At 42.7% G+C, this 26056-nt stretch overlaps 1 protein-coding gene across 1 annotated transcript in view; it reads left to right on the forward strand.

Moving 5' to 3' along the window:
• PCNX4 (pecanex 4) overlaps positions 1 to 26056 on the forward strand; it is a 146013-nt gene that overhangs the window by 61620 nt on the left and 58337 nt on the right. Inside the window, 1 exon segment of the mRNA XM_030213787.1 lies at positions 18118 to 18481. Within this exon segment, the coding sequence (XP_030069647.1) occupies positions 18118 to 18481 (364 nt within the window).

A 26056-nucleotide genomic window follows, 5' to 3' on the forward strand; every position in this document is an offset into this window, starting at 1 on the left:
ACCTGTCAAAGTGATGCATGTCATAAAACTGCAAATGTGTGTGGTCCACTAAATGTGCAAATCTCAATCTCACAGGAGCATGTACTACATGAGTTATAGCTGACACTGTCCGTGAAAAGGCCCCTGACAAAGACATATGTGCCAAAACACAGGCTATGTTGGGATTTCTTGTCAAGTGCATCCTGTATACTGCATGTGAAGATTGTATTGAGAGAATATCTTCATTGTATTTTTAAGAGTAAAGAGACTTTTTTTATTTTGGACTTTGAGTGTCTTCCACTTTTGTTTTTGAACGATTGTTCGCTTGTGGAAGTTCCCCCCCCCCCCTTTTTTTTTTTTTTTTGCTTGTTAGATACAAAGCATTACTAAGGAATGTTAAAAGAGAATATTAAGAGAAACATACTGCAGGCAAAAACTCATAGTAATAACTTTTTCATGTATATCAGAAGCAGAAAGCCTGTGAGGGAATCGGTGGGGACCATTAGATCATCAAGGAGTAAAAGAGACACTTAGGAGGACAAGGCCATAGCGAAGAGACTGATTGAATGAATTCTTTGCTTCTGTTTTTACTGAAAAGAATGTAAGAGATCTTCCTGTGCCAGAAATGGTTTTCAAGGTGATGATATGGAGGATCTGAAACAAATCTCAGTGAACTTGAAGATGTACTGAGTCAAATCGACAAGTTAGAGTGATAAATTGCCTGGATCGGATGGTATACGCCCTAGGGTATTGAAAGAAATCAAACATGAAATTGCTGATCTGCTATTAGTGATCTGTAACTTGTCATTAAAATCATCCGTGGTACCTGAGGATTGGAGGGTGCCTAATGTAACACCGATTTAAAAAAAAAAAAAAAAGAAGGTTCCAGGTGTGATCTGGGAAATTGAGACTTGTGAGCCTGTCTGTGCCGGTCAAAATAATGAAAGCTACTGTGAAGAATAAAATTACTGAATACAGAGACAAACATGGTTTAATGGGACAGTTGACGTAGATTCAGCCAAGGGAAATCTTGCCTCACCAATTTGCTTCACTTCTTTGATGGCAAGAATAAACATAAACGTGAGCCGGTTTATGTAGATTTTCAGAAAGCTTTTGAAAGTCCCTCATGAGAGACTCCTGAGACAATTAAAAAGCCATGGGATAGGAAGCAATGCTCTGTTGTGGGTTGAGAATTGGTTAATAGATAAACAGAGACTAGGGTTAAAAAGCCATTTCTGTCAATGGAGGAAGGTACATAGTGGAGTGCCCCAGGGATCTGTACTGATACTGGTGCTATTTAATATATTTATAAATGATGATCTGGAATTGGAAATGATGAGTAAGGTGATTTAAATTTGCAAATTACAAAAAACTATTCAAAAATTTTAAAAGCCTATGTGGACTGTGAGATATTGCGGGAAGACATTAGGAAATTGGAAGATTTGGCATCAAGATGGCAAATTAAATTTAATATGGACAAGTGCAAAATGATGGACATTAGGAAGAATAAACAAATCATAGACACTTGATGCTAAGTTCCACTTTAGGAGTCACCACCCAAGAAAAAGATCTAGTTGTCTTTGTGGACAATATGTTGGAATCTTCTGCTCAGTGTGCGATGGCAGCCAAAAAAGGAAACTGGATACTAGGAATTATTAGGAAAGGGATAGAGGATAAGATGCAGAATATTATAATGCCTGTGTATCACTTTGTGGTGTGACCTCACTTTGAATACTGTGTGCAGTTCTGGTCACCATATCTCAAAAAATATATAGCAGAATTAAAAAAAGGTTCAGAGAAGTGTGACCAAAATGATTAAGGGAGATAGAATACTATTTATACAAGGAAAGTCTTAAGAAATTAGGGCTCTTCAGTTTGGAGAAGAGACAGCTGAGGAGGGATATGTTAGAGGCTTACAAAATATATTTAAGGTGAGTGGAGTAGAATGGGTAAGCCTAAATCGACTGCTTACTCTTTCAAAAAGTACAAAGACATGGGGACATGCCATGAAGTTACTTGGCAATACTTTTAAAACAAAAGAAAATATTGTTCTCACTCGAATAGTTAGGCTCTGGAACTCATTGTTGGAGGAAGTGGTAAAACCCAGATACACTAGCTGTTGTCTGAAGTTTTTTTTTAAACAAGTTCCTGGAGGAAAAGTCTATAATCTGCTAATAAGCTAGACATGGGGAAAAACACTACTTATCCCTGAGTTTGGTAGCATGGAATCTTTCTAATATTTGGGATTCAGCCAGGCACTTGTAACCTGGATTGGTCACTGTTGGAAGCAGGATACTGGGCTAGATGAACCATTGGTATGACCCATTATGGCTATTATTTTTTCCATTGTATATTTCTAATTAAGGTTTCCAAGTGTGGATTTAGGCCGCTTATTAAGGGAAAGGGGGAATTGGGGCTTGATATACCACCTTTCTGAGGTTTTTGCAACTACATTCAAAGCGGTTTACATATATTCAGGTACTTATTTTGTACCAGGGGCAATAGAGGGTTAAGTGACTTGCCCAGAGTCACAAGGAGCTGCAGTGGGAATCAAACTCAGTTCTCCAGGATCAAAGCCCACTGCACTAACCACTAGGCTACTCCTCCACTCCACATTAAAACAAATTGGTCAGTTAAGATTTCTTTATTCAGAGGTATATTTGCTGCGGAAGAAGAAGGCTCATGAGAAGGATCACAGATAATTAATGTTGAGTTTCCTCCCATGAGCTTCTTGCCCAACAAAGGGAGCGTACAAGATTATCTCTTTATATAAAAAGCAACACCAACGTTCTATGAAGCCCCAGCCGGAAGTGTGAAGGGGGCGAGATATCCGGTTTCCCTATGAGTGTCTGCCCCGCCCTCTCTGTAACACAGTCAGTGAAGGAAAACAGCAGAGCACGAAATCAAATCGCTGGCTCTGTAACAGTGAAGGACTCAGAGGGGGGAGGGGAGAGAGGCCAGAGGGCAGGGACACACACACTCCCACATGCACACAGAAGAAAACATTGCTAGCCCCCATTTCATTTGCATCAGAAACGGGGCTTTTTTACTAGTGTAGGCATAAAACATCTTACATCAGAGGGTCAACTAATAATCCTATTCAAAGAAATCAATAGGTCAGCAAAAATACGAAAGAAAGGGGACTTTGACTGTTAGTTAAAAACAGATGGTTTTCAGAACAAAAAAATGTCATAGATAATGTTTTCTCAGCCATTGATATGAAAAGAGACCAATTCGTCTTATTGAACTAAAACTTCTTTATGCAGCATGTGAACTGGAAAAAAAAACCAATTATCATAGTAGGGCTTATTTAAAGATAAGCATGTTGCCTTGAGAAATTTATTCTCCTTCATGGGGCCTCTCATTTCAAACAGACAATTTGGTTTACATTGATTTGGCCTTCATCTAAGGTCAGTGGAATAGCCAGGAGCTGCACATTTCTCTCATGTAAACTAAAGGCAATTTTGTAACATTTTTTCAGACTAGAAATGTTAACCCTCATTTTTTTCCAAATCCACACAAGCTTTTATCTCCCCTCCCCCTCCATGTCTCTAGCGCTGTGTGGTCTCGTTCAGGCTTTCTGGCTGTCTGTGCTTTATACTTATCTTTGATTTTATGATGTCGCGTTTTCTGTCGAAGTTTAGAACCTATGGCGTCATTATTGCCAGAGTGCAGGCATAAGGTGTTCATTGCTGACCATCTCAGTACATGCTGCAGGGTGCCTATGAAGGAGGTCTTAAGTTGTCTCGCATTAGAATTTGCACAAGGATTTCAGTATCTCATCTTGCAAACCTAATAAGTAGTTATTTTCAGTGCTGGGTCAGTTTCACCAAGCACTGGAAGTTTGGAGATGCAAAAGAAGTTAAACCCCTTAAGTGCTGAAGGCTAAGGATAGACCAGTAGCTAAAAATAGCTATTTTTCATCAGCTCATATGGAGTGGGCTTCATGAGCTGAAATAGAGCCAAAGAAAACTAGGTCTTAAGACTCGAAGGAGAAATCTGTTAACAGTGTGCATGAGTCAGCAGATCTTGGCATGTTCTGTAAAAAGGATGAAGCAGCAGTGCCTAGAAGAAGACTTGTCTCCCTATTCTACGTATATGGTTCAGCTGATTCCAAAAACTATGTTTTTTGGCTCTCCTTTAAGCACTAAGGAAGGAGATCATCCTATTGATCCTGTTGTCTCATCGTCCATTTTAGACAATGTTTTCTGGAGGCGTATAGCAAAAGTGGAGAGTGCCATGGGGGTAGGGGTGGTTGAAGCAAGCTGGGGGCTGTGTGCCATGAGAGTAGGGGTTGCTTGCTTAGAATGGGGAGAGTGTACCACAGGAGTAGGTGGTCACTAGAGCAAGCTAGGGGGAATGGGGGGAGTCTCTGAAGCAAGCTAGGAATGTGGTGGGGAAAGAAAGGGGAGGTTGGAGTATGTGTATGAGGGGGGGGGATAGGAGAGGTGAGGTATGTTTGTGTGGGGAGCGTATGTGCTGTGAATAAAGATGGAGAGGTGGGATATATGCTTTGGTTGGGGAGAAGGTGTGGCTTATGTACATTGAGGGGAACCTTGGAGATGCATAGGATTGGAGCCTTGCTGGGAGTTAGGAGATAGAACTGGAGGGGTTGGGCAGGTAAGGAAAGCTTGAGGGATGGGGGAGAGAAATGGGGGTGTCAGGGAAGGCTAGGGGTGGGGAGGTACACTTTAGACCTTCATGATAGGGGAATTCTGCACAAATAAAATTACAAATAGTGTGCAGAATTTAATTTTTTTTTTTTTGCACAGGATTCTCCAAGGAGTAGTGTGTGCAAAACTAACCCATTGAGAGTCATTACTCCCAAGAGATACTCACCTAACCTCCACTTGGTTCATATTTATCCACATTCCAAGAATAACTCGAAGATTTTTTAGATTTTATAAGGGAACTAGACCTATTTTTATTGATTTATTTACCACCTTTTTGAAGGAATTCACTCAAGGCGGTGTAGTTATGTACCTTAGAGGTCAAACAAGAATCTAGGGTAGAACCATTTGATGTCAAAGTACCGTCATGCCCCAAAAGAGTTGATCAAAATTGAAATGGTTTGTATAATTTCAAGAGTGGGGGTACTTAATTGACTTGTAAAAATATCAAAGCCCAGCGCTCAATTGACCTCTATCAAATGACACAGTTATGGCATGCTGTAATAGAAAACCTATTGTGGCAGACCTCAGTGGCAACTAATTTCACACAGGAACTTAGTGGCTCATCCACATCATCATTGGTCTTTATAAATTTATTTTTTAATGAAGTTATTTGTATATTTTAAGAAAATCTTAAAGTGAATTAGCTTTATAAATCTTTTAAATATTGTACAGTTAGCTTAGCACACTGTTCCACAGATTTCTGACAGGAGAACTTGCAACCAACATGATCCATGTTTTGCCTACGGCTGCTTTAGGATATGGCCCTCTGAAATACAAAAATTTAATTAATGGAACCAGCAAATTAAAAATAATACCTGCTATAATTCAAAGTTCTTGAAATTATTGTTAGAAAAGTAACATACCATACCTGACTTTGAAACTTACTACATTTAGGCATTCAGTATGGCCGCTGCTCAAAAATGCCAACATTTAAATAGATCACATGATCATTATTAGCCAATCAACAGTTGGAAGTGCAAAGCACTCGGAAACTAAATCAAGGAGGCCCAATCAATTTCCAAATTTAGGCCTATAGGGGCCACCGTATTCAAGGTATAAATCACTATTGTTCTTTATGATTCAGTAATTTGTCAGAATCACTACCTCCCACCCTACTTCAGTCTTGTCCAGTATTCTCCAGTGAATGTCTGTCAAAAGATGTTTCTTTTCTACCTAATGGGGTACTAAAGGGGCTGTCATTTGTCTTGAAATCTTGAACTTACGTTCAGAGAGTCTAACCTTAATGGATCTCCCTGCAGTTGTGAATTCACACTGACATTCACTGGAGAATACTGGATAAGATTGAAGTTGATTGGCTGATTTTGATCATGTGACTATTTAAACATTTTGAGCGGCAGCCATATTGAATGCCTAAAATGTAACTTTGAAAGACAGCTATGATGTGCTACTTTTCTAAAATTAATTTCAAGAATTTTGAATTATGGCAGGTATGTTTTATTTGCTGGTCACATTAATTAAAATTTTGTATTTCAGAGGGCCATACCCTGATGCAGCAGTGGATGAAACATGACTCATGTTGGTTGCGGGTCCTCCTGTCAGAAATCTGTGGAACAGTGTCGTAAGCTAAGTGTACAATATTTAAAAGACTTATAAAGCTAATTCACTGTAAGATTTTCTTAAAATACGCAAAAGACTTTTCTAAAAAAAAAATTTAAATTTATAAAGACTGATGACCATGTGGGTCAGCCATAGGATTATGGGGTCATTTTACTAAGGTGCGCCGAAAAATTGCCTGCGCTGTTGTAGGCACATGTATTGGACGTGTGCAGGTCCATTTTTCATTGTGCCTGCAAAAGCCTTTTGGGGGGGGGGGGGGGGGCTGAAAATGGAAGTGCGTCAAAATTTGGTAATCGTCAGCATGCATACGCTGCCAATTACCGCCTGGTTAGCACCACGTGGTAGAAAATAAAAAAATATTTTCAGACACGCGTAAAAAATGGAATTACTGCCCGGGGCACGTGGTAGCTGGTCGGCAGTTCCAAATTGATTTGTGTAGGTGCCTACTTACCTTAGTAAACGGGCCCCTGTGTTTCTGTGTGAAATGAGTTGCCACTGAGGTCTCCTGCTAAATTTTTTTTTCTATTACAGCATACTATAATATCATGTTATTTGATACAGAGGTCCATTGAGCATTGGGCCAAAAGAGTTGACGGCAGTATCTATCTGCCCATCATCTCCACCAGAGGTGTATGAGAGAATGTTGGAAAACATCCATGCCATTCCCTAGTGCAAAGAAGGTAAATACCCATTATTAAAAAGGTTGATGGTTCAGTTGGTCCCAACTTACCCCATCAAGCTGTGATGATTTGATTCTGCCCTGAAATTGGCTAAGATGTCTATAGATCATGTTTTGGTCCCTCTGCACTATCTGGACTTGAAAGAAACACAAATCCATATAGAAGTTATTCCTGGCATATAGACGTATCCAAATTTGTTTAGAGAAATGCCATTTCAAGGATTGTGTTCTGCCTTTTGGCCTTCAGTTAGCTTTTCTAGAATTGTTTGGCTGTAATAGACAACTTATAAAAGCTGGGGCTGAATAAATTCCCTTAATTGGATGATTAGCTGATCAGGAGAATGTTTTATGGAGACATAAATCAATTTACAATACCATACAGATGCTAGAGTTATTGGGTTTATCAATGATCCAATAGCCAAAGTCAAATCAGAGACTTCAGATGGAATTTATAGAGGCTCTACTAGACATTTTGTAAACCACAATATTTCTTCTTGCAAAATGATCTGAAACTTGAGTGTTTGTAGTGGAGCAAGTGATGTGAAAAAGTGCCCCCCCCCCCCCCCCACCCAGGTTATGTCTGTTGCTGACATAACTGTGGGCGTATAAATGTTAAGCCCACCAATACCAGGTTATGCTAGTATTCTATAGTGGAACCTGGGTGCCCAGGTGCTATTATAGCATAAGCTTCTAATGCACAGCCTAAATGGAGACGCCCAATTGTAAAATTATTTCTCTGAAGACAAGCAGGCTGCTTGTTCTCACGATTGGGTCGATGTCCGCGGCGGCCCAGGAAACCGGCAAAATTTTGCAAGCAAAATAAAAATCTCTTTAGAACTCTCGGGCTTCTCGCCCGCGGCACGAGTGTGACATCGTCAGTTACCTTTTTTCCGCAACTGAGGTGACACGGAGTTTTTGCGCTGTGTTACCTGCGGCCCAGGAGATCGTAGTGTTACCACTTCCCCTTTTGCTGCTGCTTCTTTTTGTTTAGTTTTTCTCAAAATTAAAAAAAAAAGTTTTTTCTTAGTCCCTTATTTTCCTTAGTTTTCTCACTGAGTATAAGTTTTCTTTATTTTCGTTGTGGCCTTCTTATATTTATACGATTTTTATTGATGATCAAACATTTGGGACAGATTTATGAAAGGCAAACATTCTGTTATCATAGTGACACATCATGTGCATTTATGTACATCTTAACTGTATCATCAATTTTACTACATTTACTCCTCTCCTACCCATCCCACCCCCCTTTATATTTCCTGTACCGTGAGCTTCTTACTTCATGGTATCTATTCCTTTCAAAATTCTATCACCAGACTTTACCTATCTAATACAAGGAATATATGTCTACTGGGTTCTCTATAAGTTAAGGTTTGCTAAAATTATTTAATACAGCACTTGCTTTATGAGAAATATTTTGCAGATATGGGTTCCGTATATTGATAAAATTCCTTCGTCTCTTTGAGTTGCCATGGGCAGCCCTGGCTTCCCATAGCATTAGCTCATGGAGCTTATTCCTCCAGAGCCAAATGGAGGGTGGTTCAGCCTGCATCCAGTGCCTAAGTATACATTTTTTCCCCACTGCATATGCCTTACAGAAGAGTGACTCCAAATTTTTATCTGAGATCCCATATGCATTGCTTTTGTTCAAAAGTACTCCTCTCCGGGATGGGAGTAGCCCTTGCCCTGATAATGTTTCAAGGTATTTCTGTATCGTTTCCCAAAATAATTTTTGTTGCGGCCATCTTTTGGCCACGTGGCCGGTTTTTCTTTTTCCCTTTTTGTGCCTTTTTAATTGGCACAATCGCGTCCTTTAATTTTGCAGCCGCTGTTTTTCCATCTGTCATCGAGGACACCCAGCGGTTTCAAGCGTTGTACTCGGTGCAACCGGACCATCTCGGGTACTGACCCCTACTCTTGGTGTCTCCAGTGCCTTGGGCCCGATCATCTTCCAGCTGCCTGTAAGCTGTGCCCTTTAATGAAAAAACGGACTAAAGTATCTCGGGAGGCTCAACGGGAAAAACTTTTTTTCCTGATCGGTCCGGTCCTTCGACATCGGCTTTGGTACTGAGGTCGGTGGCTTTGATGTCGAGGGAAGCATCGACTTTGAGAGCATAGGTAATGGCTGCCGAATGACCACATCGCGCTGGGAGCAGCGAGGCATCGAGTGGGTCACCTGTCTCGAGGCCTACTGCTATGCAGGGCCCCCCCCCCCCCCCCGGGACCAATCTTCGTCGGACCCGGCCCTGAGGAGGCGTGAGGATTCCACGTCCTCCTCTTCGGTACCGAGGAGTCTCGATGACGGGCGTTGAGCGAAGGCTAAGAAGCACCATCATCGATCTCCTTCCATGCGCAGTACTGAGAGCTCCGGGGAGCCGAGGGATTCGGCACCCGAGAAGCATCGGTGCCGAGAGGATCGCTCTCCCTCTATACAGGAGGTGCTGATGCGTCGGTCTTCTGGCAGCCTGGTACCGGCTCTTGAGCCCCCACAGATTCTGTCACCGGCTCCTGCACCGGCCGCGCAGCCTTTTACCGATGGAGGCTCTTGACAAGCGCATCAGGGCCCTTCTTCCAGAGCTTCTGGAGGGATTGCTGCGCCAGTCTACTTCGGTGTCAGGGGTGCTTGCGCCTTCTGCACCGACTGTTGAAGCGGCATCTGGTCCTTCGCCTGTGGTGAGGTCCCCGACCTGGGTGCCGCTTGCGGCATCGGTGTCGGCTGCCACCCAGGTTGACTCCTTTTCGATGTCAGCGGAGGAAGCTTCGCCGCAGTCCAGGCAGGGGTCAACTTCTCGACACCCCCCTCAAGGTCGTCGTTCCTCGATGTCGAGACAGGCTCGGGTTCAATCTGCTCTTAGCTTTTGTCCGATACCGAGGATGAGCGTTCGTGGGAGGAAGAGGAAGATCCCAGATACTTTTCTGAAGAAGAGTCCTATGGGGTCCCCTCTGATCCTGCTCCGCCCATTGAAAGAAGGATGTCTCCTCCTGAGAGTCTTCCTTTTTCCTTCTTTGTTCGGGAAATGTCTAAGGATATTCCCTTCTCTATGGAGGTTGTGGATGAGCCCAGGGCCGAGATGCTCGAGGTCTTGGATTATCCTTCTCCACCTACAGAGGTTGCAACGGCTCCCTTGCATAACACACTCAGGGAAGTTCTTATGCGAAACTGTTCATTCCCTCTCTCTAATCCAGTGGTCCCCAAAAAAGCTGAGTCCCAGTACAGAGTCCACGGAGAGCCGGTGATGGTGAATTCTCAGCTACCTCACAATTCTATGGGGGTGGACTCTGCTCTCAAGAGAGCCAAGAGTACTAGGGACTATGCCTCGGCGCCTCCAGGCAGAGAGTCTAGGACCTTGGATTCTTTTGGGAGGAAGATGTATCAGGCTGCTATGCTCGCAGCCAAGATACAGACATACCAGCTCTACACGAGCATCCACTTGTGGAACTTGGTGAGGCAACTGTCCAGTTTGGTCGAGGCGCTTCCTCCGGAGCTCGCCGAACCTTTTCACCAGGTGGTCAGGCAGCAGAAGGCGTGTCGAAAATTCCTGGCCAGGGGTACTAACGACACTTTTGATGTGACATCCAGAATAGCTGCTCAAGGTATAGTGATGCGCAGACTCTCGTGGCTGCGTGTGTCTGACCTAGATCATAAGATCCAGCAGCGAATGGCGGATGTTCCTTGCTGGGGGGATAACCTTTTGGCGAAAAAGTAGAGGATGTGGTCGATCAGATCAAAAAGCACCATGATGCTATGGATTCTCTCTTCCGCCGGGCGTCTTCTGCTACCACCTCCTCATCTAGGAGGTTTTTTGGAGGGAGAAGCATGCTCCCTATTTCTATAATAGGCGTAGGTACACTCCTGCTTCTCGGCAGCCTACCCAGGCTCAGTCCCAGCGCGCTCGTTCTTGTCAACAGCATGCACCTAAGGCCCATGCGGCTCCCCAGCAAAAGCAGGGGACGGGCTTTTGATTGCCTCCTGTGCAGCATAGCCACAGTGCAAGTGTCCATTCTGGACGACTTAACCGATTGAAGGGAGGTTAATATTTTTTCACCAAAGGTGGTCTCTTATAACCTCCGACCGGTGGGTTCTTCAAATAGTCCGGTTAGGATACACTCTCAATTTGGAATCCTTACCTCCAAATTGTCCACCAGGAACTCACTACTTCAGCTCCCAGCACCAGCAGGTACTTGCAGAGGAACGCTCCGCCCTTCTAAAGGCCAGTGCGGTCGAACCCGTTCCACCAGGGGAAGAAGGGCTGGGATTCTATTCCATGTACTTCCTTGTGCAAAAGAAAACAGGAGGGATGTGTCCCATCCTAGACCTTAAGGTTCCTCAACAAATTTCTAATCCGAGAAAAGTTCAGGATGGTTTCCCTGGGCACCCTTCTTCCCATGATTCAGGAAAACGATTGGCTATGCTCTCTGGACTTAAAGGTTGCCTATACCCACATCTCGATACTCCCAGTTTACAGGAAGTATCTTCGATTTTGGTTTGGAATTCGGCACTTTCAGTACTGTGTACTGCCCTTTGGCCTCGCATCTACGCCCAGGGTTTTTACAAAGTGCCTGGCTGTTGTCGCAGCATCGCTACGCAGACTGGGAGTTCATGTGTACCCTTATCTCGACGATTGGCTGGTGAAGAGCACCTCGGAGTCAGGCGCTGTACAGTCCATGCGGATGACTATTCGACTGCTAGAGCTACTGGGGTTCGTGATCAATTATCCCAAGTCCCATCTTGTCCCGGTTCAAAAATTGGAGTTCATTGGAGCTCTGTTGTACACACGGACGTCTCGAACTTATCTTCCCCAGGCAAGGGCAGACAATCTCCTGGTCCTCGTGTCCATGACTCGAGCCTCTCAACAGATCACAGCTCGGCAGATGTTGAGACTCTTAGGACACATGGCCTCCACAGTTCATGTAATTACCATGGCACACCTACATATGAGATCAGCTCAATGGACCCAGGCCACAGGGGATCTAGAGGATGTGATCCATCTCTCCACCGACTTTTGCAGTTCCCTTCAGTGGTGGACCATTCGATCCAATTTGACCTTGTGTCGTCCATTCCAAATTCCTTAGCCACAAAAAGTGCTAACAACGGATACATCCCTCCTAGGGTGGGGAGCTCATGTAGATGGACTTCACACACAAGAAGCTTGGTTCTTTCAGGAAAAGGGTCTTCAGATCAACCTCCTGGAATTACGAGCGATCTGGAACGCTCTCAAGGCTTTCAGAGATCGGCTGTCCAACCAAATCATTCTCATTCAGACAATCAGGTTGCTATGTATTACACCAACAAGCAGGGGGGCACCGGATCTCGCCCTCTGTGGCAGGAAGCCGTCCGGATGTGGCTTTGGGCGCGCCGTTACAGCATGTTTCTCCAAGCCACGTATCTGGCAGGCGTAAACAACAGTCTGGCTGACAGGTTGAGAGGATCATGCAACCTCACGAGTGATCGCTAAACATGGGTGTTGTCCACAAAATCTTCTGAGCGTGGGGCACCTCCTCGGTGGATCTTTTTGACACTCAGATCAATCACAAAGTCCCTCAATTCTGTTCCAGACTTCAGGCCCACGACAAACTATTTATTTATTTATTGCATTTGTATCCCACATTTTCCCACCTATTTGCGGGTTCAGTGTGGCTTACAATACATTGTGAATGGTGGAAATACATTTTGTTACAACTTGGTTATGGAATACATTGTGAGGAGTTATGCGAAAACAAAGTCAGAGTATCGTTAAGGCAATAGAACAGTGGAGAAGAACAATGGAAAGAAATAACGGGAAACTGATAGGGCAGCTAAACAATAGTAGGAGAGCATTCGGTATAACATTTTTCTGTGATTAGAGGTATAAATGTGGTGAAATTGCGGGGGATGGGAAATTCAGAAGGGAGTGTATTGTAGCATTACTAACAGTGTGTGTGGACTTCATGTGTTTTCATCCTTGCAGTAAATCTTATCAAAGAGATGAGTTTTCAATGATTTGCGGAAGTTGGTTAGTTTGTAGATCATTTTCAGATTGCGTGGTAGTGTATTCCAGAATTGCGTGCTCATATAAGAAAAGGTTGATGCGTGCAGCGTTTTGTATTTTATTCCTTTGCAATTAGGGAAGTGAAGGTTGAGGAAAGTTTGGGATGATCTTTTAACGTTTCTGGGTGGTAGGTCTATTAAGTCAGACATGTAAGCTGGGGCTTCACCGTGAATGATTTTGTGGACTAATGTGCATATTTTAAAAGTAATGCGTTCCTTGAGTGGGAGCCAGTGTAGCTTCTCTCGTAAGGGCTTGGCACTTTCGTATTTTGGTTTTCCGAAGATGAGTCTGGCTGCTGTGTTCTGGGCTGTTTGAAGTTTCCTCAGTGTTTGCTCTTTACAACCTGCGTATAGTGAGTTGCAGTAATCTAGATGGCTGAGTACGAGGGATTGCCCTAGGCTGCGAAAGACGGATCTTGGGAAGAATGGTCTTATTCTTTTCAGTTTCCACATGCAGTAGAACATTTTTTTGGTTGTGTTGTTTGCATGAGTTTCAAGTGTTAAGTGGCGGTCAAAAGTGACTCCAAGGATTTTTAGAGTTTCTGAGATTGGAAGGTTTAGTTTTGGTGTGTTTATAGCGGTAAATTCATTCGTGTTCTACTGGGAGGTGAGTATCAGGCATTGAGTTTTTTCTGCGTTTAGTTTCAATCGAAATGCATCTGCCCAGGAGTTCATGATGTGTAGACTTTGGTTGATTTCAGATGCCTTTCTCCTGCATTGGGGGGGCAGGCCTTCTGTATACGTATCTTCCCATACCTCTAGTAGGGAAGACTTCGCTGAAACTCAAGCAAGACCGTGGAACAATGATCCTGGTGTCTCCCTTCTGGCCTCGTCAGATCTGGTTCCATCTTCTTCTGGAGTTGTCCTCTGAAGAACCGTGGAGATTGGAGTGTTTTCCGACCCTCATCACCCAGAACGAGGGGTCGCTTCTACATTCCAACCTCCAGTCTCTGGCTCTCACGGCCTGGATGTTGAGAGCTTAGAAATTGCCTCTTTAGGTCTTTCAGAGGGTGTCTCCCGAGTCTTCCTTGCTTCCAGGCAAGATTCCACGAAAAAGTGTTACTCTGTCAAATGAAGGAGGTTTGCCGTCTGGTGTGACAGCAAAGCCCTAGATCCTTTTTCTTGTCCTACACAGACTCTGCTTGAATACCTTCTACACTTATCAGAGTCTGGTCTCAAGACCAACTCCGTAAGAGTTCACCTTAGTGCAATCAGTGGTTATCATCAACATGTAGAGAGTAAGCCTATCTCTGGACAGCCTTTAGTTGTTCGCTTCATGAGAGGTTTGCTTTTGTCAAAGCCCCCTGTCAAACCTCCACCAGTGTCATGGGATCTCAACTTCGTTCTCACCCAGGTGATGAAAGCTCCTTTTGAGCCACTGAATTCCTGCCATCTGAAACATTTTTTCCCTGTCCACATACCCGCCCTGGTGAGGACAAGTTGCACACCTTGGACCGTAAGAGAGCATTGGCCTTTTACGTAGAGCGGACAAAGCCCTATAGACAGTCCGCCCAGTTGTTTGTTTCTTTTGATCCCAACAGGAGGGGAGTCATCATCAGAAAACGCACAATCTCTAATTGGCTAGCGGATTGCATATCCTTTACTTATGCCCAAGCTGGGCTGACTCTAGAGGGCCATGTCATGGCTCATAATGTCAGAGCCATGGCTGCATAAGTGGCTCACTTGAAGTCAGCTTCTATTGAAGAGATTTGCAAGGCTGCAACGTGCCATCAGTCCACACATTCACATCTCACTACTGCCTTCAGCAGGATACCCGACGCAACAGTCGGTTTGGGCAGTCAGTGCGGCAGAATCTGTTCGGGGTTTAGAATCCAACTCCACACTCCTAGGCCCATTTCTGTTCTCTTCCAGGCTGCACTCTCACTTAGATCTGTTTCTTTTCAGGTCAATCTCTGTTATGTCCTCGCCGTTGCGAGGCCCAATTGACCAATGTTCATTGTTTTGAGTGAGCCTAGGTGCTAGGGATACCCCAATCGTGAGAACAAGCAGCCTGCTTGTCCTCGGAGAAAGTGAAGATACTTACCTGTAGCAGGTATTCTCCTCCGAGGACAGCAGGCTGATTGTTCTCACAAAGCCACCCACCTCCCCTTTGGAGTTGTTCTAGTTCTCTGGTTGCTTTTTATTAAACTGACGATGTCACGCTCGTGCCGCTGGCGGGAAGCTGTTCGCGCATGCGCTGTGCACTCTGCCCACATGCCGGAGCGTTCTAGAGAGATTTTTATTTTGCTTGCAAACTTTTGCTGGTTTCCTGGGCCGCCGCGGACATCGACCCAATCGTGAGAACAATCAGCCTGCTGTCCTCGGAGAATATCTGCTACAGGTATGTATCTTCACTTTTCAGCATTATAATACTGTTTGTTAGATAGACATAATTGAACTAAGTATATATGTTTGACAAAGATCTGAGCAGTAAAGCTTCCCGATCTGATCCAACAAGCTTCATGCAGTACTAGTTGTCTCAGCCACTCTTAAGGGAAAACCACAGCACCACTGTCAGGCTTCTATAAAGTTCCAATGAGCTCTGCCAAAAACCAGGCCAAAAGTGCCACAGTTAGCTTAAGTGCTCCCTCAAAGCATCAGTCCCTCAGTACAAAAAACACAGCTCTTAGATGTGTGGAAAGCAGAGATCCTTCTTGAGTACCAGCAGGCAGCACAGATTCCTTCCCCTGGCTGCCCAAAAGCCATAAGAACTGGCCACCTCATCAGCATCACAGGGAAAGTTAGTAAGTGAAGCCATTTTTTTCTCTTCTATGACGATGTCTTGCCAGGACTCTGCTCCTTATTCCCAAACCTTAATGGCAGGATTGGAACCCATGGGCTTATTGCTCTTATCCTGTTGGAGGCTGTATTTCCACATAGACAATCTACCTCATTTTCTATCCAGCCATCCAGTAAACAAGTCTTAATGGACAACTTTTACCCTATGTTTATTTAGAAATACTCTACTGTTCTCTGTGACAATCTCTGAGAGAGAAAGGGAATTGGGACTTGATATACCGCCTTTCTGAGGTTTTTGCAACTACATTCAAAGCGGTTTACATATATTCAGGTACTTATTTTGTACCGGGGGCAATGGAGGGTTAAGTGACTTGCTCAGAGTCACAAAGAGCTGCAGTGGGAATCGAACTCAGTTCCCTGGGATCAAGGTCCACTTCACTAACCACTAGGCTGCTCCTCCACTCAGAGCAGAACACAAACAGAACTTTACTGGCATCCTAAAGTACATAGATGTAAGAAAAGAATTAATAGACCTTCGGTCTAAGGCATGATGAATCCCTCTCTCTAGAAATCCCACCTCTGTCCCACCCCACCTGAAGGAGATTAGATGTAACTATGACACCAGTTGGTAGTATAGAAGCAAGCGATACAAATCAAATACTAACATCACTTTAGGCAAAGATCCCAAATTGCTAGCCATCATAGGGAGGAAAATTGTGCAAGGAACCATGTTAACTTCCAGAATTGTGGTGGTCTAGTTATAAATTATGGCATTCCCTGCTGAAACTTCCAGATTCTACTAGACCTAGTTATCCACATTTCGGGATAAATGTGTAAATACATCTAGAATCGCAGCAATTGGTATTTGTAGGATGGCATAGCTTAAAGTATCTGGTCTTCAGGAAGACGTCTGACCCCCTCCCCCCCACCTCCAACTGAGACCTTAATAATGCCCTTGAAAGCCTAGTGGTTAGTGCAGTAGATTTTGATCCTGGGGAATTGAGTTCGATTCCCACTGCAGCTCCTTGTGTCTTTGGGCAAGTCACCTAACCCTCCATTGCCCCTGGTACAAAATAAGTACCTGAATATATGTAAATCGCTTTGAATGTAGTTGCAAAAATCTCAGAAAGGTGGTATATCAAGGCCCATTCCCCTTCCCTTCCCTCTGAACCTCTTTGAGAAACTTAGGAACATAAGCAATCTTGGAAAACCTTCTTCCTAATTGCTATCAAATTAGCTAGGAGATTTGGTGAGATTCAGAACTTGGTAAGTTACTCCCCGTATTTAGACAGTTCAGCCCTATTCAAGTTGTAGTCGGCTCCATCCAAAGTTTCATCTGAAATCCATTATGCTTCCCATCTTTTTTTTTCCCCTAAGCAGAATTCCTGCAACTTGGAAACAGTGCTCCCCACAGTCCTTGTCTTTGAACATTTTCTGTGCTATGCTGTTCAATGTACATAAGCTGTATCACATTTGAATTGAATAAACCCAAATATACAGTCTCCAAGTACATATCAGATTGTACAACTTTCTGCTATAAAGTCTAAGAAGGCATGTACCATAAAAGGGCAAAAAGGGAGCAAACAAGTAGAATTAAGACTGTTATTGAAAACAACAAAAATGATAAATTTAAGAGATCATATGAATTAAAACCCAACATGGCCATGTTTAGGCTTACCATTCGGGGGTAGAACACACACACAAAGAAAACAAACATCCACATACTGCATCACCACAATACTTCCCTCGTTCCCATTTAATTTGATTCTGGCATTTATAATCTGCTTACCCATCAAGTACAAGGCGGAGGACAATCACATATTATAAGCATGATATGAACAGATCACAACAGCCAAATTTTTCCGAGTTTCTAGAGTGATCTGTGTGTGACCATCTGTGTGATTGCATGATTCTGCCTACAGAGATCCCCATTACATATAAGCAAGGAAAGCCAATCACACACAAGCTCTGTCTTCTCCTTCTGAAACTGAGCTATTCGTTTAATGCCAAGAATAGGGGTATGCCCACACACCTGTGGGAAATACACATATGCCGAAGAGATCTCTGAGAAGAAAGCTCTGGAAATGTGTTCCATGTTTTGGTGACTTGACATCAGTTATTAATGGTGGCCCTTGATCCCTAACTCCTACTATAGGTAGGCAGCTATGCTTTACTTCTATAAAAATTGATGCGATTTACTTGATAAGATTTATTTGGAAAATATTCTTTAGTGTTTGTATAGAATGTCCACTGTCCTCTGAGTTGAAGAATTAAACATTAGAAAGGCTAATTTTTTATGCTAATGAAAAGCTTGCTTTCTTAAAACATTTGCTGTATCACCAGTCTTGATAATAGTCAAATCAAGGCGATTTACAATAAAATACAAAACTTATTGAATGATGCAAAACTAATACCAAAAATTTGTGGTTTAATCTCCACAGATTGCTATAATGCGGGATAGACTTTGTCAGTTTATCTTGAAACTACAGTTTGCAGTAACTGTTCTTGTGACATCTTGGACCGAGAAGAAACAGCGCAGGAAATCTACCTCCGGCTTAATTGCACTCAACATTATCTTCTTCCCTTTTGTGCTGACTGTTATCATCCTTTCTTCAATACTTTCTTCTCCCTTACTTGCACTCTTCACTCTTCCGGTGTTTCTGGTAGGGTTTCCTCGACCAAGCCGAAGCTGGCCTGGAGCAGTTGGTGCAACAGCCTGCATTTGTCCAGATACAGTTTACTACCAGCAAATGGCACCATGTCTAGCTGCTGCATTGCAATCTGCATTTGCAACAGGGAGCCTAGGTATGTAAGACTCCGCTGCTATTCAGAAAGCTTCAAATGAAGGAGTTCATTGATGCATTACAGCCTTATGCATATATTTGAGGAGTAGATAATCACTTTTAAGTAATTGCCTGTCATAAAACCTGTATTGAAGGCACTTGCTGAGAGACACCAGACTTCTGTTTCAATTAATAAGGCTGCTTCTACCACTACCAAATGGGGCAAAGTTGCTAATGTTTTTAAGCTTTTGGAATGTACATCTTTATAACTCAGGTCCCAGTTACCTACTAGTTACTGCTGGAAAAATTAGATATTCAGGAAGCATGAATGAGTGCAGACTTGGCTCATATCATTTCAACTGTGAATTAGAACAGTGTACTGAGATTCAGCACTAACTGTTCTAACACACATGCTGAAGAAAAAATCGTTACTCTTGTTGCAGTAAACATAGCGGAATGCAAATGATATGTCGGAAGAAAAATGTGCTGACAGAAAGAACAGTGCCAAACCAAGAAGTGGGAAATGAGGAAGGTCAAAACAAACCACAGGTTCAACAAATAAAATTTATTACATAAAAACAAATATCAAATAACGACTTTTGTGAGTACTATTGAAACTCTTTCTAAATCTTTTGAGACTTTTAAAATAGACTCTACTAATCAAATGAAAGCTATAAATGTAGAGTTGAAAAAACTTCAAGATGTTTCTAATATGACTATTAAGGATAAAAGTTTGATTGATAGAAGAATTGAGCAAATAGAAAACTTCAGTCGCAGATTAAGTTTACGTTTCTTGAACTTTCCCTATACGTTTGGAATTACACCATTAGAAGTTTTTAAAAAATATCTCATAGAAATACTGGGATAGTCCCCTGATCATAAACCGCCAATTAATCGCATTTTTTATGCGCCTACAAAAAAGATCCAAGAAGCAGACTTGGATAAAGAGCCTCAACAACTTCAACAAGTTGATGAAAGAGATCTAAATTTAAATCTGTCAGAGATTCTCGACTTATCCATGTCTGAAAACTCTGAAAGGAAGACTCTAATAGTCTCACTTGTCTTTGAACAAGATGTAGAAGCTATAAAAAGACTTTTCTTTCGAAAATCAAAGACTCCATTCTATGGGAAACAGATATGGATGTATCCAGATGTGACCAGGCAAACTCAAGAAAGAAGAAAAGCGTTCTTGACCCTAAGGAAAGAAACACTTGCAATAGGAGCTCACTTTTACCTAAACTATCCTTGCAAATGTGTGATTAAGTACTTAGGGCTTAAATACATTTTCTTTCAACCAGAACATTTAAAAGCTTTTGTTGATCTTAAAAAGTTGGGAAAGGCTTGATATCTTTTCAAGTTTGATTGCTAATATAATGTTTGTTCAGGCTTATAGTGTGCTAAGCTATGTTCATTATTAGTTATTATTTTTCTATATATCTCCTGATAGCATGACTCTCTCCCCACCATTAGTGGTCTAAAGAAGGCTAATATTTTTTCTTCTAATGTTTCATATTATTATGTGAACTAATGTAATAATTAGCTGGATAGCCTGTATTGCCTATTCAAGTATTTTTTTTTAAACTTTTATTCAAGTATTTGTGCTTGTAATTATAGATTGTTAATAAAGTTAAAAAAAAAATCAAGACTCAACATGGCACCGTGTTTCGCATACAAATACCTGCCTCAAGAGTCTGATGGTGCGGAGAGTGGTAATAAAACTAGATGGGAATAGTGAGATGGTCTTTAAAAAGACCATGCATATATAACTGATGCACTTTGAAAAAGAAGAAACTGGTAGTTCATACCTAATGCTTCAATGAGTAAAGGTACCTTGTGGGCGTGAGCAAAAAAACCAAAGAGCATCAACAATTTTCTCTGGTAGAGGAGTACGGTGAAGCAGCAGCACCCTTGCTCTGGAGAAAATTGTTGATGCTTTTTGGGTTTTTTTGCTCACGCCCAAAAGGCACCTTTACTCATTGTAGGCCTGAGAAAATTAGCCTGCTTGGCTGCATTTGGCCCTGAATTTGGGGATCTCTGGGTTATATGCCTGTAAGGGAACATTTCACTCCATTCATAATTGTTACCTTGAAAATGTACCGTCAGCTGCTTTGGAATCATAGAAAATGTTTAGAACTCCTGAGCATTGGCACACTTCTGCATAGTACCAGCAGCTAGGTTCCAACATGCAAAAAGGGGAGAACACAGCTTTTTAGCTAGATTGAGGGGGTAAAGCTGATTATTTCTTAGGTTATCCTCAAAGGCAGGGTTGTTGCTACTGTTGAGTGAGCCTAGCAAAATGCCCCAGGCTGCTCAGTGGTAGGGGTCACCTGCAGTTGAACCGTACTCCCTCCCTATCTCTTCCCCTTGTGGGTTGGCATCTTTCTGCTCCCAATTCAGTCCTCCAAATGCATGGCAGATTGCAGACAGAGGCAGTGATGAAAATGGTCTGTCTCTGGCCGGCCCCTCCAGGGCTTTTCCTCTGTGTCTCCTATCCATAGGAAGTTGCTTCAGAAAGGTGAACACAGGATAGGAGAGACTTTTGGGGAAAAAGTTACATAAGAACATAAACATGGCCATACTGGGACAGACCAATCCATCAAGCCCAGCATCCTGTTTCCAACAATGGCCAATCCAGATTACAAGTATGTGGCAAGATCCCAAAACAGTACAATATATTTTATTCTGTTTATCCTAGAAATAAGCAGTGGATTTTCCCCAAGTCCATCTTAATGGCTAATGGACTTTTCTTTTACGAAGCTATCCAAACCTGTTTTAAACCCGGCTCAGCTAACTGCTTTTACTACATTCTCTGGCAATGAATTCCAGAGTTTAATTACACATTGAATGAAGAAATATTTTCTCCGATTTGTTTTAAATTTACTACTTTGTAGCTTTATTTTGTGCCCACTAGTCCTAGTATTTTTGGAAAGCGTAAACAAGTGATTCATGTCTACCCATTCCACGCCACTCATTATTTTATAGACCTCTATCATATCTCCCCTCAGCAGTCTTTTCTCCAAGCTGAAGAGCCCTAGACACTTTAGCCTTTCCTTATAGGGAAGTCATCCTATACCCTTTATCATTTTCATTTCCTGTCTCTGTACCTTTTCTAATTCTGCTATATCTTTTCTGAGATGCGGTGACCAGAATTGCACACACTCCTAATGTGGAACCTTGTATTACGTAGCTATAATTCGGGTTCCTCTTTCCCACATGCATCACCTTGCACTTGCTCACATTAAACACCATCTGCCATTTAGATGCCCCCAGTCTCGTAAGGTCCTCTTGTAATTTTTCACTATTCTCTCGCGATTTAACAACTTTGAATAACTTTGTGTCGTCAACAAATTTAATAACCTCACTAGTTACTCCCATCTCTAAACCATTTATAAACATGTTAAAAAGCAGCATTCCCAGTATAGACCCCTAGGGAACCCCACTATCTACCCGTCTTCGTTGCGAATACTGACCATTTAACCCTACTCTCTGTTTTCTATCTTTTAACCAGTTTTTAATCCACAATAGGACACTACCTCCTATCCCATGACTTTCCAATTTCCTCTGGGCTTTCATGAGGTACTTTGTCAAACGCTTTTTCAAAATCCAGATACCCAATATCGACCGGCCTGCAGTCACACCGTGGAGCGATACAAAGGCATTATAATGTCCTTATTTTTGATTTCCATTCCTTTCCTAATCATACCTAACTTTCTACTTGCTTTCTTTGCCACCACTACACACTGAGCAGAGGGTTTCAACATATTAGTGATGACACCTAGATCCCTTTTCTGGTCGGTGACTCCTAATATGGAACCTTGCATCACATAGCTATAGTTTGGGTTCCTCTTTCCCATATGCATCACTTTGCAGTTACATTTGGATGCCCAGTCTCCCAGTCTTGTAAGATCCTCTTGTAATTTTTTACAATCCTCCTGCAATTTAACAACTTTGAATAACTTTGTGTCGTCGGCAAATTTAATTATCTCACTAGTTACTCCCATCTCTAGATCATTTATAAATTGTTAAAAAGCAACGGTCCCAGCACAGACCCATTGGGAACTCCACAACCTTTCTCCATTCAGAATACGGACAATTTAACCCTACTCTCTGTTTTCTATCTTTTAACCAGTTTTTAATCCACAGTAGAACACTACCTCCTATCCCATGACTCTCCAGTTTCCTCTGGAGTCTTTCATGAGGTAATTTGTTTAACGCTTTTTGAAAATCCAGATACACAATATCAACCGGCTCACCTTTATCCACATGTTTGTTCACCCCTTCAAAGAAATGTAATAGATTGTTGAGGCAAGATTTCCTTTCACTAAATCCATGTTAGCTTTGTCTCATTAATCCATGCTTTTGAATATGCTCTTTATAATAGTCTATACCATTTTGCCCATCACAGACGTCAAACTCACCGGTCTATAATTTCCTGGATCTCCTCTGGAACCTTTTTTTAAAAATCGGCATTACATTGGCCACCCTCCAGTCGTCCGGTACCATGCTTGATTTTAAAGATTAATTACATATTACAAACAATAGTGTTCTGCAAGTTCATTTTTCAATTCTATCTGTGCTCTGGGATGAATACCATCCGGTCCAGGAGATTTGCTACTGTTCAGTTTGTCAAATTGAGCCATTACATCCTCCAGGTTTATAGAGATTTAATTCAGTTTCTCTGACTCATCAGCTTTGAATACCATTTCTGGCACCGGTATCTCTCCCAAATCTTCCTCCGCGAAGAAGAAGCAAAGAATTCATTTAATCTCTCCGCAATGGCTTTGTCTTCCCTGATTGCCACTTTTACCCCTCAGTCATCTAGTGGTCCAGCCAATTCTTTTGCTTTTTTTTTTGCTTTTAATATACCTAGAAAATTTTGTACTATGTATTTTTTTGCCTCCAACGCAATCTTTTTTTCAAATTTCCTCTTTGCCTTCCTTATCAGCGCTTTGCATTTGACTTAACATTCCTTATGCTGTTTCTTATTATTTTTAGTTGGTTCCTTCTTCCATTTTCTGAAGGATTTTCCTTTAGCTCTAATAGCTTCCTTCACCTCATTTTTTAAGCATGCCGGCTATCGTTTGGTATTCCTTTCTCCTTTTTTGATACACGGAATATGTTTGGCCTGGGCTTCCAGGATGGTATTTTTGAACAGCATCCATACCTGATGTAAATCTTTGACCCTTGCAGTTGCTTCTCATTTTATCATAGTCTCCTTTTTGAAAGTTAAACACTAACATATTGGATTTCCTGTGTATACTTAATCCAAAGCTAATATCAAATCAGATCATATTATGATCACTGTTATCTTATCAAGCGGCCCCCATCACCATTACCTCCCACACCAGATCATACGCTTCACTAAGGACTAGGTCTAGAATTTTTTCTTCTCTTGTCGGCTCCTGTACTACCTACTCCATAAAGCAGTTCTTGCTTTAATCAAGGAATTTTACCTCCCTAGCATACCCTGATGTTACATTTACCAAGTCAATATCGAAGTAATTGAAATCACCCCTTATTATTGTGTTGCCAGGATTGAACTGGGCCCTTCTGTGCCTTCTAGAGACTATCTGTTAATGCTGTGGCAAAAACTTCAAGTTTTAAAACTATGGGGAAAAGGATATGGAGACTAGCTAGTGAAGTTTGCTTGCTTATTGTTTTTATTTTAAAATTCTATGTTTATCAATATTCTACAGTTCTCTTTTAAAGTCTAATCGTTTGTTACCAAGCTCAGAATAAAATAATATCACTTACCCACAGAGATTTACTCTTCTCTCAGAACTTTCAAAGAGAAGTTCTAGACTAGGTCTAGAAATTTTCCTCCTTGTTGGCTCCAGTACCAGCTGCTCCATAAAGCAGTTCTTGATTTCATCAAGGAATTTTACCTCCCTAGCATGCCCTGATGTTAATATTTACCCAGTCAATATCAGGGTAATTGAAATCATCCATTATTATTGTGTTGCCCAGTTTTAGCCTCCCTAATTTCTGATAACATTTCTACATGTCTGTTCATCTTAGGTGGATGGTAGTACACTCCTATCATTATCCTTTTCCCCTTTACACATGGAATCCATCCATTTCAATCCATAGGGATTCCAAGATGTGTTTTGTTTCCTGCAGAATTTTCAATCTAACTATCCCATCTTATTTCTTAGGCTTCCGGCAGTCATACACAGACATTTTGAACTATGTGTGTTCCTATTTACATCTTCCTCAGCAATTGACAGTGTTAATTTGCAATCTTTTTCTGCTTTTTATTTAAAGACACTTGCCTGCTTATAATCGAAAGAGAAAAACGTCTATATTGCGACACAAATCGGGAGATGGGTTTCTTTCTCCCGTGGGCGCCCAAATCGGTATAATCGAAAGCTGATTTTGGGCGTTTCCAACTGCAATCCGTCGCAGAAACGGGTAAAGTTGATGGGGGCGTCGGAGACGTGGTGAAGGCGGAACTGGGGTGTGGTTATTGGCCGAGGAGAGATGGGCGTCTTTAGCTGATAATCGGGAAAAAAAAAGGCGCTTTGACCGCGATTTTGGGTCACTTTTTTTGGACCCTTTTTTTTCACAAACAAGTCCCAAAAAAGTGCTCCAACTGCCCAGATGACCACTGGAGGGAATCGAGGATGACCTCCCCGGGCTCCTCCAGTGGTCACTAACACCCTCTCACCAAAAAAAAAAAACACTTTAAAAACTTTTTTTCCAGCCTTTATGCCAGCCTCAAATGCCGTACCCACCTCCATGACAGTAGAATGTGTTCTATCCTCTGACAGCCTTTCCCTGGTTCTGATGTGGCTCTCGGGTGAGTGTGACACCTTTTCTCCGAGGACAAGCAGGCTGCTTGTTCTCACTGATGGGTGACGTCCACGGCAGCCCCTCCAATCGGAAACTTCACTAGCAAAGTCCTTTGCTAGCCCTCGCGCGCCCGCGCGCACCGCGCATGCGCGGCCGTCTTCCCGCCCGAAACCGGCTCGAGCCGGCCAGTCTTCTTTTGTCCGCACTCGGTACGGTCGTGTTTTCGCCGTGTCGAGCCCCGGAAAGTCGACCTCGCGCGTCCAATTTGTTTGAACGTGTTTTTTTCCTTCGGGAAAGCTTTGTCCTAGTCGGGAAGTGCTCCGGAAACCCCCCGCCGGGTTTCGTGTAAATCCTCCCCGTACTTCCAGCTGTTTTGCCCCGGTAAGTTTTCTTTCGTCGTCGGGGTAGGCCTTTTTTCGGCCTCGGTCGAGATTTTTTCTCCCTCTAAATTTGGTGCTTCAAATTTCGCCATTTCGGCTTTTGATTTCGCCGGCGTGATTTTTTCCGCCCATGACATCGAAGCCTTCCAGCGGCTTCAAGAAGTGCACCCAGTGCGCCCGGGTTATCTCGCTCACTGATCGACACTCGTCGTGTCTTCAGTGTCTGGGGGCCGAGCACCGCCCTCAGAACTGCAGTCTGTGTTCCCTGCTTCAAAGGCGGACTCAGGTAGCGAGACTAGCCCAGTGGAACGTGTTGTTCTCGGGCTCTTCGTCGGCATCGGCACCGGGATCTTCGAGTGCATCGACGTCGTCAGCGTCCAGACCATCTTCCTCGGCCGCCCCTGCATCGAGTGCATCGAGGCATC

Source organism: Microcaecilia unicolor, chromosome 9 (assembly GCF_901765095.1).
Source record: "Microcaecilia unicolor chromosome 9, aMicUni1.1, whole genome shotgun sequence".
NCBI classification, from domain to species: domain Eukaryota; kingdom Metazoa; phylum Chordata; class Amphibia; order Gymnophiona; family Siphonopidae; genus Microcaecilia; species Microcaecilia unicolor.